This window comes from Rhineura floridana, chromosome 1, assembly GCF_030035675.1.
Source record: "Rhineura floridana isolate rRhiFlo1 chromosome 1, rRhiFlo1.hap2, whole genome shotgun sequence".
NCBI classification, from domain to species: Eukaryota; Metazoa; Chordata; class Lepidosauria; order Squamata; family Rhineuridae; genus Rhineura; species Rhineura floridana.
In genome coordinates, this window is record NC_084480.1 from 239,491,026 (window position 1) to 239,510,221 (window position 19,196).

The following is a 19,196-nucleotide window of genomic DNA, read 5'->3' on the forward strand; positions in this document are numbered from 1 at the left end:
ATACATCCTAACAGTGGAAGGATGTCTAGAGGCCATGATTGTTTCCAGCACTTGGGGCAGAATACCTTTGAGAGGTGTCACCTCTCAAACTCCAACCATGAAGTGCCAACCATCCTGGGTATGGGTGAAGAAGCTGTCCCTGAGAAAGCAAGTCTTTCCTGAGGGGAATTTGCCACAAAGGGTGGATGGATAAGTTGAAGAATTCTGGAAATCAGGGTCTCCTTGGCCACCAGAGGGCTACTGGTAGAACTGTCACCCTTTCAGCCTGGATCTTTTGGATTACCCTGGGAATAATCGGAAGTGGCAGGAAGGCATACAACTGCCCTGGAGGCTACTGAGATGTCAGAGCATCTATTTCTTCCGCCTCTGGCGTTGCATACCTGGAGAAGAACCTCTTTACCTGGTGGTTGAGATGGGTGGCAAATAGGTCCACTTTGACTCTGCCGAAGCACGTCACTATCTCCTGAAAGACCATCAGGTGAAGTCTCCATTCTTCCTGATGCACTCTGTCTTGATTCAGCCAGTCTGCTTAACCGTTGTCCTCCCCTCTGAGGTATTCTGCCAGGATTGAGTCCACATTTGTTTCCGCCCACTGAAAAAGGAGGGAAACTTCCTTCTGGAGGTGGGAGGAGTGTGTGCCCCCCTGACGGTTCAAATGAGCTTTTGCTGACATGTCTGTTCTGACAAGCACTGCCCCCAACTGTCTGAACTCTGCAAAGTGCCTCAGGGCAAGACAAATTGCCAGAAGTTTCAGGAGATTGATAGGCAGTGTGGATTCCAGCGGTGACCATGTTCCTTGTACTATTTGACCATCGAAGATGGCTTCCCAGCCTCTTGGCTGGCATCTGACATGATCAGGGTTTGAGGGGGATCCTGGAATGGCACCTCTATAGCAGAGACTGATGGATCACTGGAGACAGTGCCACACTGCAGTGGTGCCTAGATGCTATCTCACTTTGGAAGGACAGTAGTGTCCACTGGAGAGGATGAGAGTGATGATGTGCCCATGGAGTAGTTTGGAAGGTTGAAACCATCAGCCCCAGAACAACTACCGGTTGCATGAGATCTGCTGAAGGGGACGACAGGAGATGTGACACTGCTGTGCATATTTTGTTCACTCTGTCTTGGGCCAATCTTATGATTACCTGCTGTGAGTCTATAGTGGCTCCCAGATGTACTATGCAGTGGGATGGAAATAGCTGGTTCTTGGTCCTTAGGAAGCCGTGGTCCTTCAAGCAGGACAAAGTGACATGCAGATCTTTCCAGGGCTTGCGTAGTGATGGGGACTGAATCAGGAAGTTATCCAAGTAGGGGAAGACATGGACTCCTTGCATCCTGAGGTGTTCCACCAGGGCAACCATGATCTTTGTGAATACCCTGGGGACAGACTATAGGACAAAGGGCATAGCCCTGTACTGGAAGTGGTCCTCTCCCATCACGAACCTGAGGTAGCACATGTGAGGTGGGAAGATAGGGACGTGGAGGTAGGCCTCCTCCAGGTCAACTGAAGTGAGAAAATCTTCCCTTCTCAAGGCCTCTTTGATAGGCAGCAAGGTGAAACTTGCGGTACTTTATGTACCCATTCAGGTTTTTCAGGTCGAGTGATCCGTCTTTTTTTGCGATGGTGAAGAAGATTGAGTAGTTTCCTAAAAATCGCTTGCATCAGGACGGGTTCTATTGCTACAATCTGTAGTAGATGGGAAATGGCCTGTAAGACTCTTTCACTTTTGTCTGGAGATGCCGATGGGGGGATGGGATGAATCTCGTCGGAGGGGGGGAAGTGAACTCCAACTGAAGGCCATGCCAGAGGGTGTGTAGTATCCATTGGTCCGATGATGTGTCCCTCCACTGGTGCACAAAGCGTTGGAGACCTCCCACCAGAGGGGTGTTGGCGTCAGAACTGATGCTTATTCCCTCAAGACTGGGATGTGAACCCTAATCGGTTGGGGAAGTGTTTTTGTCTCTTAGGCTGTTTGCGTTGTCTATTTCAGAAAGGACGGCTGGCACGGGTATCCTTTGCTCTTCCCGACGTCGTAGAGCCTCGAAAGGACTGTGACGACAGATATGGGTGGAATGATCTCTGAAGGGATCTTCTGTTGTCCCCTTTCCTGGTGGAAAGCATTGACTTCTTCTTTTCCTTAGATTCTAAGACACCTGCTAGGGCATCATCCCCAAATAACTTGCCTCCCACATAGGGTTCTGAAGCAAGATTTGAGCAGGCTGTGGTGTCAGCCTCACAATGGTGCAGCCACAGGGTTCTTCCAGTGAAAATACCTGCTGCTAGCGATCTTGCTGAAAACTGCATGACATCCATGGATGCATCCACCATAAAGGTTACTGCCCGAGACATTTTCAGCAGGGACTTGTGGGTTTGGGCCGGGTCCTGCTGTGGACCATCCAGCAGGTCTTCCAACCAGAGCAGGGAAGCTCTTGTAAACACCAAGGAGGCTGATGCTGCCTGGATGGAAAGCGCACTAGCCTCATGGATCTTCCTGAGGCACTGATCCATTTTGCACTCTGTTGCATCCTTGAGGATTCAGCAAATTTGCTGTTGGAGCATCCACCAGTGGGACTTTCAACTGGTCCATTATGTGCTGCTCCAGCATACAGTATTTGCTAGTGATTGGAACAGACTTCTTGAATTGTAATGGGACATCAAATTCAGACTTCATCACTTTAGGAAGTAGTGATGGGAGTTTCAGTACTCTTGACTTGGTTTCTGGTCTGGACATACCGCTGAAACCCTAGATGCTGAGGAAGCTGGAGGATCCTCTGGGGAATTTAGAGTGAGGGCTTCCATTGCCTTGCACAGGAGGGGGAAGAAGTGAGCTTCCTGAAAGATCCTATTGGTTGAAATCTCCTCTAGTTCTGAATCCCCACTCCATTCTTCTTCATCCAGGACAATTAGGTCATTGTCTGGGTCAACAGACATATAATTGGAAGGCTGAGGATGCCCACCCTGGGTGGTGGCATAAGGGTCAGGTGATGTGCGATTCAGTGGTGGCCGTGTGTTAGCAGATGAGTGGACCCTAGCAGTACCCTGCACCACTTGTACTCTAGATGGTATCTAAGTGGGTGCTGGTGCCACTGCTTCCTGTGGGAGGAGCCATGTGGGAGCTGAAGAGGCAGACTGGTCCCTGGCTAGGTTCATCAAAAGAGAATCCCACAGCTGGTCCTTTAATTGTTGTAGTGAGTGAACTGACAGTTGTAATTGGATATGCTGGACATGAGAGCAACATGACTGGAGCACCCCCCTTGAAGCTGATGAGTGTGGGGAGAAGAGGGGGGATTGGGACCTTTCCCTCCCTGGCCTCTAGCAAGGGTTGGAGAGATGTAGGCTCATCCAGAAAACATGTGAATGCCTCAGGAGAGGATCTTGCAGAAAAAATGGAATCCAAGGAAGTGTGAGGCTGATTGCCTTCTTCCTCAGATAAGGATTCTTGGTCCCTCTGCATTCTGCAGGTGGCACTGTGAGAGTCCTTCTGTGTAACTCCCTTCTCTTTATCAAGGCATTGCCAATTCAGACTGACTCATCTGCTATCTTTAGGCCCAACGCCTTCCGGAGCCGCCCTGCCTGTCCAAACGTGTGCCTCAGCCACCTCCTGCCTGTTGGTAGAGGAGCAGGCCATCACTGCCTCCTTCTGTGCCTCCATAGTACATGAAGGCACTGAGGCCTGTTTTGGTAATGGTGCTGGTGCTGTGTCTGGTGTGGGAGGAAGCAGGAGCAGTTTTAGCCTCTTCGTGGGATTTTCAGATTTGTGGGTTGCTTTTCCCGTGGGAGCAATGTGCTGCAGAGGTTACAGGGGCCAGGAGCACGGAGGTGGCTATGTCAATACACTGGTGTTGCTGGTGGGGTGGGGGGCAAAGGTAGTCCATGAAGTTGGCAAATGTGTGCTGTAGCCTTCCTTGTACAGGACGTAAGAATGCGGCTGGCCATGGAGGGAAAGGCCGGTCCTGTTGCAGTGAACTTTAGGTGATGTCACTGCTCTTGCGGGGGGGGGAGGCGTTGAGGCCATTAAGGTGCTTGCTGCCGAGGCTCCAGGAAGGGCTGGGATGAGATGTGAGGCTGGCATGGTTAGTTAACTAACTGCAAAAGGTGCCATTCTGAAGGTGGGGGGAGCATTTGCACACAGCTTCGCGCCGTGGTGAGAACTCTGGTAGCAGGGAAAGAACTAAAAACCTTTTTTTTACATAAAGGAAAGGGAACAGTGAAAAGGAGCGACAACAGTAACAAGATGAAATAACACTACACTAACACAAACAATACAGGCCTGAACCCGAGCAGAGAGAGAACTCAACTGTTCTTGGTGAAGGCAGAAGAGAACTGAGGCAAGGAGCTGCGCAGAGCAGGAAGTACCTGCAAAATTCAACAGTGCTCTTCTGCCTTCAACTGCTACCCACCTGAGATCATCTTTTCCATGCACAGGAGAAAGCCCTAAACTTCTTGACCCTCTGGAGGACATAAACTAGACCAGACTCACACTGGTAGGAGATCTTAAAACCTTGAAAGGTCATCCTGAAGATGTTTGGGACACAAACCATGTAAAACTTTAGGTCAAATTCAACCTGTTACATTAAACCCTGAACTGAGTTTGCTTTAGCCCAATTATATCCATCTTCTTTTATACACTTTCACCCAAGGATTGCTTACTGCTAAATTCTTAAACCTTTTTTTGCATGTGGAGTGACAGATTTCTGACATTCAACATCGGTTTAGCAATAGGCTGTGACAGCATGCAAGGGTGCTGTCAAACACCTCAACATGTTGGGCATTATATGAGGCACACACACCACCAAAAGCCCACTCTCTCCCCCCAAGGTATGATAAGCAGTTCATAGCTGAATACTGAACCCTATCCATTGTCAAATTTCCAGAGGCAACATTTTGCTCTCAGTTCAGCATTACTGGATAATGTCAGCATTGCCTGGGAGTTTTACAGATTTTTATATTTGTGAATGTCTTGTTTCCCCCTTGAAAACTTGTCCCAGAAGTATGGGAAGCAGGAGCCACAGAGAATCACAGATGTTACAGAGCTGTATTCTGGACAATTTAAGTGTCAGATAATATTGTGTAGGTTGGATAGTCTTACAGGGCTGTTTAATCTTTCACCTTCCAATATTCCTAGACATCAATTTGTAAGTGAGCTATGTATTTTTTAATAGAACTAGACACATTGGAGAAAGTAAAATATAGAGGACTTCAGAGGAATGTACCTATTCAGGAATTCTCCTGGGCAGGACTTGCAGACAATATAGCAAAACAAAGAAAGCACAAAAGGAACAGAGGAAGCTGGGAGTGACTCCCTGTCTGAAAGTGTGGAGAGCTGCTGCCAGTCAGTGTAGACAATACTGAGCTAGATGGATCAGCAAGCCTGACTCGGTATAAGGCAGCTTCCTAAAATGAAACTTTTCGTGCAAGCATGAAATCCGAGTTCATTCCAAGCCTTTTCAAACAGAATGCTAAACTATGATTTAGTTCTACATGTATGAATAGGCATGAAAAAGAAAAACATGGAAGTACCAAATGAGGAAAGTATGTGGACTTCAATGTACTTAAATTCTAAATAGTTCTTCAGGGGCAGAATTTTTAGAATTTTTTTGTAACGTATTTGGAGAGCAAAGATTCATGTTGGTTGCATCAAAGATTGAAGAAGGATTTCAATTCAAAATGTGTTGGGCTCAGCAATTAATACACTTCTGTACCTCCAGAGACTTCTTCCCTTCTTTTCCAATGAACTGGTATGAGTTTGAGCTCCTACCTACCCCTCCTCTTTGGGCACAGATGTGAAGCGCATATCAGAACATATCCCTACTGGGAGGAAGGGCGGGATATAAATCTAATAAGTAAATAAATAAATCAGAAGCTTTTGATTCCATTTTTAAACTAACCAGAGTTCCTCATTACATCAAAACGCAAGAGAATTCTGGTTAGCTGAACCTCTAGTTAGTTCAAACAAACTAGGATTAAAATTAATGTATCCTGGCTTTTTCACTGGTGAAACTATAATGGGGAATTTCAGGGCCATTGCACAATATCATTTCATACAACAAAGCAGAAATAACTTTCATTATATTGTGATACTATCAGTCTGCAGCAGAACATACGTTACATTCCAGCCAGTGATAAGGGAAATGTAGTTTTCAGTTTGAAACATTTACTATACTGCGTGATTCACAGGTGTGAACAAGGTGCTTTAAAACTCTTTACATCCTGTTATCTCTGTTTGTGGTGTCGCAACAGGCGAAGCCTATGGTTTGGTGGCATGGGGTAGGGTCTTCTCTGTGGAGCTCCGTTTGTGGAACTCCTTCCCAACCTAGATGAGACACTGATGGCATTTAGGTGCCACCTTAAAACATTTTTATTTCACCAGGCATTTGGTGGTTAATTGCACACTGCTGCTGACAGAGTATATTTGCTGCTGCTGTTTTAAAGTTCATATGAATTTGTTGGAATTGTAATTGTTTTTCATAATTCTATATACTTGTATGTTTTTAAGGACTGTCATTAGCTGCCCTGGGTTCTGATTAGGAAGAAGGGTGAGTATACGAATAATACATAAATGAATGACACTGTGACGGTCAATGGGGTTGTCCCTTCTCAAATGGCCACCATCTGCCAGTGATTCTTCACAGTCACCATCCCTTACGTGCTCTGCTACCTGCTCAGCACTGAGGAAGTGGGTTCTTGAAGATGAGCCCAGGGTTCCTGGAAGAAGGGAAAGGTGATGGCTTCCTCAGGAGATAGTGGAAATGAGTTCTGTCAGTGGCTGTTAAACATGACAGCTAAAGGCAACTTCCATAGTAAGCCCTCCTGAAAAATATGAGAGATTCCTCCCAACCCCCAAAGATCAGAAAAAAATGTTCAGAGGCAATTTTCACCCCATCCTCCCTCCCCCCCAATGCTAAAAAAGGTCTGTGCTGAATAATTTGGCCCAGCACTACGCACAGCTTGCAGAAACAGAATGTTAAACCAGACGGACTTGATCACTAAGTAACAAGGGGTTGTATCCAACTAAGTACTACTCAGAGTAGACCCACTGAAATGAATGGACCTAAGTTAGTCATATTCATTAACTTTAACGCATTTACTCTGAGTAGCACTAGTACTGGAAACAACCCACAGTCTATGATAAATGCAGGCAGCATCTCTCTTTTTCCTGTGCAACACAGAACTCTTACTTTGGATAGCAGTCTGGCAGCTCCGAAAAATTGATTTGAAAATCCAATTGATGACTAATTAGATTTTCATAATATGACCTGCAGATTTCAACAAAAAAAAGTTACGTTTTTGTAACCAATCTAATGAATGTCTGTGTGACTAATATGGAGGGGAAAGGAGCAATTATTACTCCAGAGGATTGTCTGCTCATTCTCTAATCCGAATATAGGAACAAAGCAATACAGGGAGAATGATAGCTATCATTTAAAATCAAATGTGTTAAATGAAAGTTATGATTTTAATTGAAGTCTGCTTTTTCCCTTTCCACTTTATCCTTTGAATACTGAGTTGAATCCTTTAATTAAAATTTGTCATGGACACTGGTGAAAGTACCAAAGTAGATGTAGTACCTGAGAGGAAGCAACCCCGAGTAGTTTTAAAGGGTGGCTAAGACCAACGGGAAGCAAAAACAGCTTAGTGCTCTTGTATATTCAAAGCATGGCCCAGAAATTCAAATGTGCTTTTTAGTGGCAGGTCCCTTGAGACTTCCCTCTTTCACTCTGAAAATAACCTACCAACACACAAACAAGGTTTTTGCCTTTCATATATTTCCCTGGAGAGAGGTGAGTGTAGCTGGAATGCAAAAATATGCAAGAGAATGTTTGGAATTTGAAGATACTGACTTGCATTAGTTATGATTTTAATAACAACAATAAAATTATTCTAGTGCTAATACAAGTATTTTACTTAAGTTAATTTTATACTATTCTATAACAGAAAGTAAATAACATATTAAAAATGGTTTATGATGATCACACCTAAAAGACATAGCACATGCAGCAAATTAAACAGCTAGCACTTAAATGCTTAGCAAAAGCATTTAACTAAAAAGTACGTATTATGGGCATGAAATTGTGTAGGAAAAGGCTTAATGAATTATGCATTTTGTACACATTGCTCAAGTCTCATAACAAAATGGGCACCATCCATCAAACACTTGTGCTGTGCATCCTCCGCTCATTTGGATATATGCTTTCATTTGCCTCTTTGGCTTTTCCATAGAATTGACTGACTGCATGTCCTCTTGCTATCAAAGGGACACAGTAGATAGGAAGCGGCCTATGTCAAGCCATTGGTCAATCTAGCTCAATACTGTCTACACTGACTAGCAGTGGCTCTCCAGGGTTTCCGGCAGGAGTCTCTCTACCCTACCTGAAGATGCTGGGGAGTGAATCTGGGACCTTCTGCACATAAGGCAGACGCTGTACCTCTGAGCTATGGCCAGGACTTGGTAGGAGGAAGCAGAAAGAGCAACAGAGAACTTATTTACATCTGGCAGAGCAGGACGTGTGTTATTTCAAGACCTCATATTAATACTATTCCAGTGATCATGCAGATGGCTAAACTAGTGCAGATGGCTACCAAAGCATTCATAACCGGCTACCATCTGGATTCCTCACTGCAGCTGTACCTCTACGCCACACCAGCACTTTCAGACAACCTATTTATTGAGCATTCATCCTGATTTGTTTGCAAGGAGGTTAGATGATGTGTCAATCTCATACTTTCCATTGCATTTCCCCATCGTTTTCCTCATAGCAAAAAGTCTAATTTGGGGGGGGAGTGGGCTTTTTGTGCAAAAGCTCCAAATAATCTTGGATGGGCAAGCAGACCTGGCATGTATTACGGAGACCTGGCTGGATGAGGCCTCAGCTCCCATTCTTGAGGCCATGTGTCCGCCGGGTTTCCGTTATGCACAACAACCGAGGGTGGGAAGGCGGGGAGGGGGTGTGGCAGTCATCTATCGGGAGTCTCTAGTTTTTACCAGACCTCCTCTTCATAGGACTAAGTTTGTTGACTGCATGTACTGGAGGTTGGGCCCGAAGGGCAGTTTGGGGATCCTGCTTGTGTACCGCCCACCCTGCTGCACAGCAGACTCCCTGGCCGAGGTGCTAGAGATGGTCTCGGCTGTACGTGCGTTGTCCCCAGAGCTGTTAATTCTCGGGGACTTCAATGTACATGCTGAGGCCACTCTCGTAGGAGCCCCTCGGGATTTCCTGGAAACCATGGCTTCCTGGGAACTGCACCTTAGTAATATTGGGCCCACCCATGTAGCCGGTCATGGTCTCGACCTTATATTTGTCCTGGGAGGGGAGGGAAGTGTTCTGAAGTTGGGGGTGGCTTCTTCCACCCCTGTGTCATGGTCAGACCACTATCTGGTAAATATAGACTTCTCGATACCACACACCCTCCGTAGGGGAAAAGGACCTATTAGAATGGTCCGCCCCAGACGCCTAATGGATCCAGAAGGATTCCTGACTGTGCTTGGGGAATTGGAACCTGCTGAAGGCCGCACGGTCGATACCCTGGTGATGGAGTGGAATGAGGGGATCACCAGGGCTCTGGACCGCGTGGCGCCGAAACGTCCTCTCCCCCTGAACAGAACTCAGTTAGCACCTTGGTATACTCCACGGTTGCGAAATCTGAGACAGGAGGTGAGACGACTAGAACGCCGGTGGCGGAAATCCCGTTCCGAAGATGTCTGGACACAGGTTAGAGCAGCAGTAACTGCCTACCAAGTGGCAATAAAGGCAGAAAAGAAGAGGTTCTTTGCTGCCTCTATTGCGTCCGCAGAGTGCTGTCCCAGGAGGTTGTTCCAAGTGGTCTGAAGCCTGGTCGGTCCAGTTGCTCAGGAACCCTTGGAACAGTCTAAGGCCTCCTGTGACAAATTAGCAAAGCACTTTGCCGACAAAATCGAACATTTACGGAGCTCAATTCCGTACGCCGTGGACACAGTAAATGAAACAGAGTTGGCCAGTTGCAATCCGGTCAAATGGGATAGGTTTCGACCTCTTCCTTCTGAGGATGTGGACAAGGTGCTCTCGACTGTGAAGCCTACCACCTGTCTAACTGATCCTTGCCCATCGTGGCTCCTTGTGAGCTGCAAAGAGAAATTGGGCGAGGGGATTAAGGCGGTGGTCAATGCATCCTTGGAGGAGGGTGTAATGCCATTAGCACTCAAGGAGGCAATTGTAAAGCCCATCTTAAAGAAGTCCTCCTTGGATCCCCAAGTTCTGAATAACTTTCGCCCAATTTCGAACCTACCATTCCTGGGCAAGATCATTGAGCGAGTGGTGGCTAATCACACTTGGATGAAACGGATTATTTGGATCCATACCAATCGGGTTTCAGGACTGGACATGGAACTGAAACAGCATTGGTCGCTCTAGTTGATGATATGAGGAGGGCATCAGATAGGGGAGAATTCACCTTTCTTGTCCTCCTCGATCTCTCAGCGGCTTTTGATACTGTCGACCACAGTATCCTTTTACATCGCCTGGAGGAATCGGGAATAGGAGGCACTGTACTACGGTGGTTCCATTCCTTTCTTTCCGACAGGCATCAACAGGTAGCATTGGGGGAGGAGGTTTCAGACCCTTGGCCTCTCAATTGTGGTGTGCCACAGGGCTCTATCCTCTCTCCCATGCTATTTAATATCTATATGAAGCCGCTGGGGACAATCATCAGGAGATTTGGGCTGCAGTGTCACCAATATGCGGATGACACTCAGCTCTATCTCTCGTTTAAATCTTCACCAGAGTCTGCTGTGGAGTCCATGTCCAAGTGCCTGGAATCCGTGAGTGGATGGATGGGAAGGAACAGGCTGAAGTTGAATCCTGATAAGACTGAGGTGCTACTCGTGGGAGACAAGGGAAGGCTGGGAGATGTTGACCTGGTGTTCGACGGGGTGAAATTGCCCCTGAATGACCAGGTCCGCAGCCTTGGGGTTGTTCTTGATTCCAAGCTGTCCATGGAGGCTCAGATTTCGGCAGTGAGCCGGGCAGCTTGGTATCAATTATACCTCATTCGTAGACTGCAGCCCTACCTTCCTGCTCATCAGCTTCCACTGGTGGTACATGCCCTGGTCACCTCTCGGTTGGATTACTGTAATGCGCTGTACGTGGGGTTACCCTTGAAAACGGTCCGGAAATTACAACTTATACAAAATGCTGCGGCTCGACTACTTACAAACTGTCGCCGCCGGGAACACATCACCCCAGTGTTGTTCGACCTACACTGGCTCCCAGTTATTTTCCGGGCCCAATTCAAGGTGTTGGTATTAACCTTTAAATCCCTATACGGTCTCGGCCCAGTTTATCTGATGGAGCGCCTCCAGCGCCACCAACCATGCCGCCCAACAAGATCAGCCACACAGGACCTTCTCTCAATCCCGCCAACTAAAACAGCTAGGTTGGCGGGGACAAGAGAGAGGGCATTTTCAGTGGCGGCCCCCACTCTCTGGAACTCCCTCCCGTATGACCTTCGACATGCCCCTTCCCTGAATGTATTCCGCCAAGCTTTGAAGACCTGGCTCTTCAGACAGGCCTTTGGGACTTACGGGGAGGGTTAAATTTTTACGACCAATAGCCTACTACTCTGTACTGGAACTGTTTTATTGTTTTATTGTTATATTGTATTTTATGATGTATTTTATTATGATGTAATGTATTGTTGTTAAATTGTACGTCGCCTAGAGTGGCCATTGGCCAGATAGGCGACCCACAAATTAAATTATTATTATTATAAACTTTTAATTGCACAACCTGAGTTTGTCAGTATGTGACTGAATCTCATCTGAAAATAGTGATAGACTAAAAGTGCCTAATGTAGTGCACATCCTCAAACAGATGCACTGTATCCCCAGGAAAAATGTTCCCATGGAAATGCACAGTTAAGGACTCTTCTTCCTATTAAAAAAAATGACACTAAACAATCCTCATTTTTTCAGAAAGAAAGTATCAACCACAACGAGTTGCACTTCAACTCCTGATGAATAGTAGTTGAGCTCATTTGTGCAGTGCGGTGAACAATGGATCTGTTCAACCTAGGTTCAAATTTCCCCTTAACAAAGCTGAGATTTTGTGTCAAGTGCATCAGTTTCTATTTTTCAGTCTATTTATTTTTTATTAAACTTATATAATGCCCTTCCTCCCAGTTATTTATTTATTTATTACATTTATACCCCACCTTTCTTTTCATGATAGAAACCCAAGGCGGCTTACATATGGTTCCCAGGGGGTCTCCATCCAGGCACTGACCAGACCTGACCCTGCTTAGCTTCAGCAGCAGGGGCTGGCCTTATGTGCCTTCAGACCATACATAGCCTGGGATTGTTGCAAGAATACCAGGGACAAATTCCTATGTAGAACACACCAGGTTCCTTGAAAAAAAGGCAGGATACAAATATAATAAATAAAATATGGTTAAAACACCTAAAATTGATTATCTATTTATGTCTTCTGGACTTCTGAATAAGTGGTCTATTGACAGTTACTGCACTGAACAAATTAACAGTTTTCAGTACTTAAATTAAAATTCTTACATTTATTTTCCATCCAGTATTGCAAATGGAACAGCCACATAATAGGAATTACAACAAAAGCTATTCAACTGGTATTGTTAGTGGTCAGTGGAAGAATGGGAATGGATAATCAATAACAGTCTCAGCTACATTTCCAACAATAATTTTCTATGGCATACGGCCTGAAGCATTCTTGGCTTCAAAAATGTACAATATTTGTTAAAATTATGGGGACCAGCAGAGCTGGGTTTGAGCATCAAGTTTTTCACAGCAAGAGTCTTTACAAAATGTAGAATACAGTGAGAATATGCTAATTATTATGACTTTTGCAAATTTGTCATAGCAGCATTAAAAGCAACAACAAGAAAAATACTTGGCTAAATGCCAATCTCTTTTAAATCAGTTTCTGTGCTTATAGCTGCAATTTTCTATTTATTTTTCAAATGGACAATCTGTTCTTAAAGCTTTATATTGCCATGGGTTCTACTGGGATGAAGTCTGAATTATGTTAAGACATTAGGAACAATTCTATTTATTTATCCATTCTTCCCATCTCCAAGCTATATATCAATCTTAAGAGTGCTTAAACGTAAACTACACAATGTTTAATGAAAAATTACTTTCATGCGTGTTTATAATACAGCCACAAGAGTGGCTGTATCCTATAGTCAGCATGGATTTTTTGCATTCCGCAATGTTACATTGAAAATACTCCCCCATGCCATTCTGATGCTTCCCATAAGCTCATTTCAAAACAAAACCTTACAAAACTTATAGTCCTGCACTCAAAACGCTTGCTTAACAACCCTCTAAATTTTTATCGCTATACACAAAACAGTCAGAGAGAATCGAGGGTTCAAAGTGTAAAAAGAGAGAGAGAAAAACCAGACCCCTTTTGGACTTTTTTCTGTCAGAGTTCTCATAATTTGTTGAAATTAATTAAAATCAGCCATGCTCACAGAGTACCTGTAATCCTATTACCGACCTTGCCCCATACTCTGACCTTCATTGTCTGCAGTTTAAAAGTAAAAAAAAAAAAATGCCTGGCTGATTTTTAATTAATTTAAGAAATTTAGCATTGAACTCAATGATAAGGCCGGGCATGCTCAGTAAGAACCAACTGTCAGTGTTCTAAAAGCCAGACTCACAGCTGCTGGGCTTGTCTAATAAGTGGGCCACACCCACACCAGACCTTTATTTCACTTTAGACAGTCATGGCTCCTCCCAAAGAATCTTGGGAAGTGTAGTTTGTGTAGGATGATAAGAGGAGACTCTTATTCCCCTGACAGAGCTCTAGTGGTCAGAGTAGTTTAACAGTCAGCCACTCTGATCGAAGCTCTGTGAGGGGAACAGGGCATCTCCTAGTAACTCTCAGCACCCTTCACTAACTACATTTCCCAGGATACTTTGAGAGAAGCCATGACTGCCTAAAGTGAAATAAAGGTTTGGTGTGGGTGTGGCCAGGGACAGCTTTGGTTTAAATTTGGATGGCTGCTGTAGAATAAAAAGGAGGGGGAAACCCTGAAAAAGAATGATACTGTTCACAATGTTTTCCTTTGGAAAGGAAAGGGGCTTCCCCTCTGCCCAGTGCCCATCCATCTAATCTCCTCCCCTCCCCCTCCCCTTCCTCCCTCCCCTCCCCTCCCTCCCCCTTCCCCAGGTCAGTTTCACCTATCTTAAGCATGATTGCACAAGAGTAAATCCCACATAACTCAAAAAGCATGCATATGATCAAACCTGCCCTCCCCTCCTCCTCCCTTCTATCCCCTCCCTCTTGCCTTCCCTTCCCCTTCCTTCATCCCTCCTTTCCCCTCCCCCATCCAATCCCCTCCTTTCCCTCCCCTCCACCCTCCCCCTCGGTCAGTTTTACCTATCCTAAGCATGATTGTACATGAGTAAATCCCATTGAACTCAATAAGCATGCAAATGATCAAACCTGCCCTCCCCTCCTCCTCCCTCCTATCACCTCCCCTTTGCCCCTTACCTCCCTGTTCCTTCACCCCTCCCCCTCTCCTTCCAATCCCTTCCTTCCCCCTCCCCCTCCTTCTGCTCCTCTCTTCCCTCTCTCCTCCTTCCCATACCAAATTCTTCCAAGCTATACAGGAAGCGGATTGGACTGTGAAAGACCAACCCAAATTGTGTTTGTATTTTTACACATTTGTAGGGCAGTACAATATCTCAGAGAGGAAGTCAGGTCTCCTGCTCCCCTGGTGCATTCACTATAGCTGCCCAATTTCCCTGCTTTTTAAAGTTTGATAGAAATATCTGTTGGCTATAGGTACATTCTTAAACTGCAAGATTTTTTGCCTATTAGTTGAATTAGTGCTTCAGTTAGTGTTTAATATTGCACTATAACGCTCAGTATCATTCAAGTCATTTCTGTGACTTACTTGTGCTGGATCTACATCGTTTAGCATAACTATTGATGTGCAATGGTAGTCTAGAACCAGTCTCCAGAAATCTTTGACAGTATTTGGTAAAGGATGCTGTGTAACTATAAAAGCTGAAGGCTGTTTATAACTCTGTAAAACAAGAAGAAAGATAATTCTATTGAGCAAAACTGTCAGGATTAAAGTTTTAATAAGAAAGTATCAGCTGCAACAAAGGGCACTCAAGCCGCAGGGCATTCATAGATGACAGCAGTACCGAATAGCTTCACAGAAGAGACAGGACAGATCCACACCATACATTCAAAGCACATCCAAGACACATTTAAAGCACGACTTCTCTGATGTTCACCCTTTTATGAAATGTTTCTTGCTTATGTATTATAATGTTTATGATAAGTGGGTTATATTAAAGGTAAGTGGTGAGTGCGGTGAGGGGGGAATGAGTGAGTTGAATGTTGAAGTGTGCTGGATAGTTATTGGCTGAGTGACTGAGAGCGAGAGAGAGAGAGGTTTATATCTGAGTGTGTGGCTGTTTTGGCAGCTGGAGGGGATAGTTGGAAGGACTGTTTAGTGTTAGAGAGTGTAGGGTCAGTGTTATTATTTTTGGATTAGTAGGTGAGAGGGGGAAGCTAGTATAGGAAAATTAGAGGAGCAAGCCAGGCAGTGCTTTAAAGTGTTTAAAGAACATACAATAACTTAGGTTTAAGACCTTGAGACAATTTATGAAACCACATTCTTATGAACAACAAGGGAACTTGCTTCTTTTCAAATACAACTGTTATAAAATAAATATTGTTTTGTTTTCACATAAATGCCTCTTCATTGGCTATGCTAGAGGCTGAGTCAGATATTTAATATCTGTGGTGGCAGCAAAACCGTGAAGGAGAGTTTAGTGTCAGGTCACAGGGGCCAAACGCATACCTGTGAGCTTTAGCTTTGAAGAGACAAAGTGTCACAGGGGAGTGGAGGCTTGCCTTTATACCCGAGTAATACAGCCATATTGCTAAGGGAAATAGAAGGGAATCCCTGAATGGAATTGCTATACTTGGTAGTGTGAAGAGTAAATACAAACCTGTGTCTGCTAGCAGAAGTGAGGGACTATGGGTGGAACAACTTCCCCAAAAGAATCATGGGAATTGTGATTTCTCCCTCGCAGAGCTACAAATTCCCAGCACCCTTAACAAACTATAGTTCCAAACTATAGTCATGTGCTTCAAATTTGTATTAGATGTGCCCAAAATTAAGGTGTGGACAAGGATGGAAGATGTGCAGACGTGTTTATTAGCAGAAATTTACTCGTGAAATCTGTTGACTTTCTAGACTTTAGAGAAGGAACAGCAGTCGTTGAATGGATCTTGACTATTCTTATCCCTGCTGGACGGGACAAGCATTTTTTAAAGATCCCCCCACACCAGTGGCGCCTGAAGACACATTGGTGTAGAGAATCTTTGCTGATGTAGTGCTTATCATTGCACCAGCAGTACCTATCACTGCTAAACCTGTACACTGACTGAGCGCTACCAATCCAAGGGGCAAAAAATGGATTGAGCAGGGGCTTAGGCAGAATCTCATCTACCCATACTGTAAGTTGGAAAGAACTAACAGTTTAGCTGTGTATTATGTGGCAAATCCCAGCTCCAAGGCTATCCGAGGTCCAGTTAAAATGACCACTGTTTTGTTAGGGCTAATACCAGAACAATATATTTACAAATCCAACCAGCTGCAAAGCCAGAAGTACAAAAACAGCTGCAGAAAACAAGGGCAAATCTAGCAACACCACAACCACTCCCCCAGCATCTCTGCCAACTCTACTGCCACCCACCAATCATTAGCTATATGTTGACAGCACCAATCAATGCGTGGTAACGACAACACCCTATCTATGCACAAACTTTCCATAATCAGGGTAATGTTTAGAGAACATTATATAAATGCACACCACTTTTATTACTTTTTAAAGGATCGTTTTTATGGAAGGTTATTTAAAACGTCTTCATTCTTTTCCAAAGTCTGCTTTCTTGGCATATGTGACAGCCTTAATTACTGTTGCTCTAAAATGTCAGCGATACTCTAGAAATCTCTAGAGAGTGTAAAACATGTTTAAGTATCCTTCTACTGATACCCTATTAGTGCTATTAAAACTTCCATGGCTGCATTTAACTGAAGCGGGGAAGGAGGAGGGGGGAAGAGGAAGAATAATCTTTAGGAAATGTTCATTCAGGCAGAAATGAATAGAGTGACTGATGTAATGGCTTGTGTACTATCTATGCTGGCAGGTAACTATTATGTTTCTTTGTTAATTGCTATGAAAATTAGAAGGAGAGGAAACTAAAATACTGCTGCAAAGCTTATTATGCTGTTTAGTTGTCTTAGGTGCATCCTTTACACAATTACCTGGGAGTTAATTCTATTGAAGTATGTTAGTGACATACTGAATAACTCTTTCCCTGTTAGGCGTTACTGTTATAGTTAATATTCAACTGCTGGATAAGACATCTAGGCAGATTTTATTTGTTAATATGCCCCCTCTCCAATTTCCAGTTCTCTGAATAAAACTTTCAGGCTTTGGCTATGATAAAACATATGTAAGATCTTAAACATATCTGAGAGTTTAAAGATTTTTGGAGGGGAGTCATTTTTCAGAAGCAAATTAGAAAAATTTCATCCCCTCGGTGGTGACTTCGCTTTCTTGTATTTTCCAGACTATTAACATCAGGGCAGAAACTTACATCCATCAGTGCAGCATTAATGTAATTACTGCTTTCACCATCTATTGTGATGAGGAAAGGCAGGCATCTGTCTGGAGGAAGCACATCCATGCACCGATTCTTCTCATGATTCCGTGGTAAAAGTGCTATACTGCAGTCTTCCACACGCAGAGTTGGAGTTACCATGTTAAGAGTCTACCAAAGACGAAAAGAAAACAATATGAGAAGAGTTGCTTGGCAATGAAGGTGGCTTCAGAATAGGATTACTAAAGGTAAAGGTGTCCCTGCACTTATAGTGCGAGTCGTTTCCGACTCTTAGGGTGACGTCTTGCGACGTTTACTAGGCAGACCGTATATATGAGGTGGGATTGCCAGTTCCTTCCCCGGCCTTTCTTTACCGCCCAGCATATGCTGGGTACTCATTTTACTGATCACGGATGGATGGAAGGCTGAGTGGACCTCGACCCCTTTTACCGGAGATTCAACTTCCTCCTTCCGTTGGAATCAAACTCCAGCCGTGAGCAGAGCTTCGGCTGTGTTACTGCCACTTACCACTCTGTGCCATGGAGGTTTGTTGCACCACTAGTCTAAGCATTAATTTTCAAAGATAGTCTGTTCTTCAGAGAATAATGGAAAAATTCGGGATGCCCAATTGAAAAAAAAAACCCACTTAGGAATAAAGGCACTATTGTGCTTTTAAAAACGTATTGCTGGTCCATGACTTACCCTAAATTCTTCTTTGATCTGGCTTGAATTGGTCTGAGGATCCAGTTTGTTCATTTCATAATACACAGATCTAACTTGTGAGGCAGGAACAGAGGTATCTCCACACAGACAGGCTTCCAATATTGCATCATGTATGAATACATATTGTTCCTGGAGAAGTAAAGAGATACTTAATATTTATTTTATTTATTATTACATTTATATCTCACCTTTTCTCCCAAGTAGAATGCCCTCATGTGGGTTATAGCACCATCTAGCGTCTGAAGGCAAGAATGCACAGGAATCAAGACCCAGGTTGCTCCTTCCAGTCCCATTCCAGTTCATTCTTGTCTTTCTCCGAGGCTGTTCTTCCTGTTTTAGTGTAGTGAGTTTTTCTCTGTGTGGGGAGAGTGTTGTGAGAGGACTTGCGTGAGAGTGTGGCCTTTTGCGGTTGTGTAGGGGTCCCCTTTCTTCCACTGGGTCCTGCTGATCCACTGGGTCCTGCTGATCCTAGTGCCAGTAGCAAATTTCCAGCTCTCCACTTGCATCGCAGGGCTTGCAGCTGCGCCCCATAGCTTCAGTTTTTGCCCAGATCTCTCCACCTCCATTGCAGGGCTCATGGCTGCGGCCCTGCAGCTTCATTATTTGCCTTCCTCTCCTCCTCTCCACATCCACTGCTGGGCTCGCGGCTGTGGCCCCGCAGCTTCAGCTTTTGCCCTTCACACCTCCCTAACACAGGGAGTCCTACCTCGTTGGGCTCATGGTTGTGGCTCCAGAGGTTTTTGAGACTATCCCTCTGCGTTTCACTGTAACCAGGACATTGTACTCCCATCCTTTTGTCCTAATCCTGTTCACCCGCTCGAGAAAGCCTG

General features: G+C 44.6%; 1 protein-coding gene across 12 annotated transcripts in view; it reads right to left on the reverse strand.

Moving 5' to 3' along the window:
* PTPRM (protein tyrosine phosphatase receptor type M) overlaps positions 1–19,196 on the reverse strand; it is an 838,757-nt gene that overhangs the window by 10,159 nt on the left and 809,402 nt on the right. For all 12 annotated transcript variants that reach the window (XM_061595686.1, XM_061595700.1, XM_061595730.1 and 9 more), the window contains 3 exons: positions 18,346–18,495; positions 17,641–17,814; positions 14,912–15,043 (listed from right to left, as the gene is read on the reverse strand). In XM_061595686.1, the coding sequence (XP_061451670.1) occupies positions 14,912–15,043; positions 17,641–17,814; positions 18,346–18,495 (456 nt within the window). The remainder of the gene's footprint in view (positions 1–14,911; positions 15,044–17,640; positions 17,815–18,345; positions 18,496–19,196) is intronic.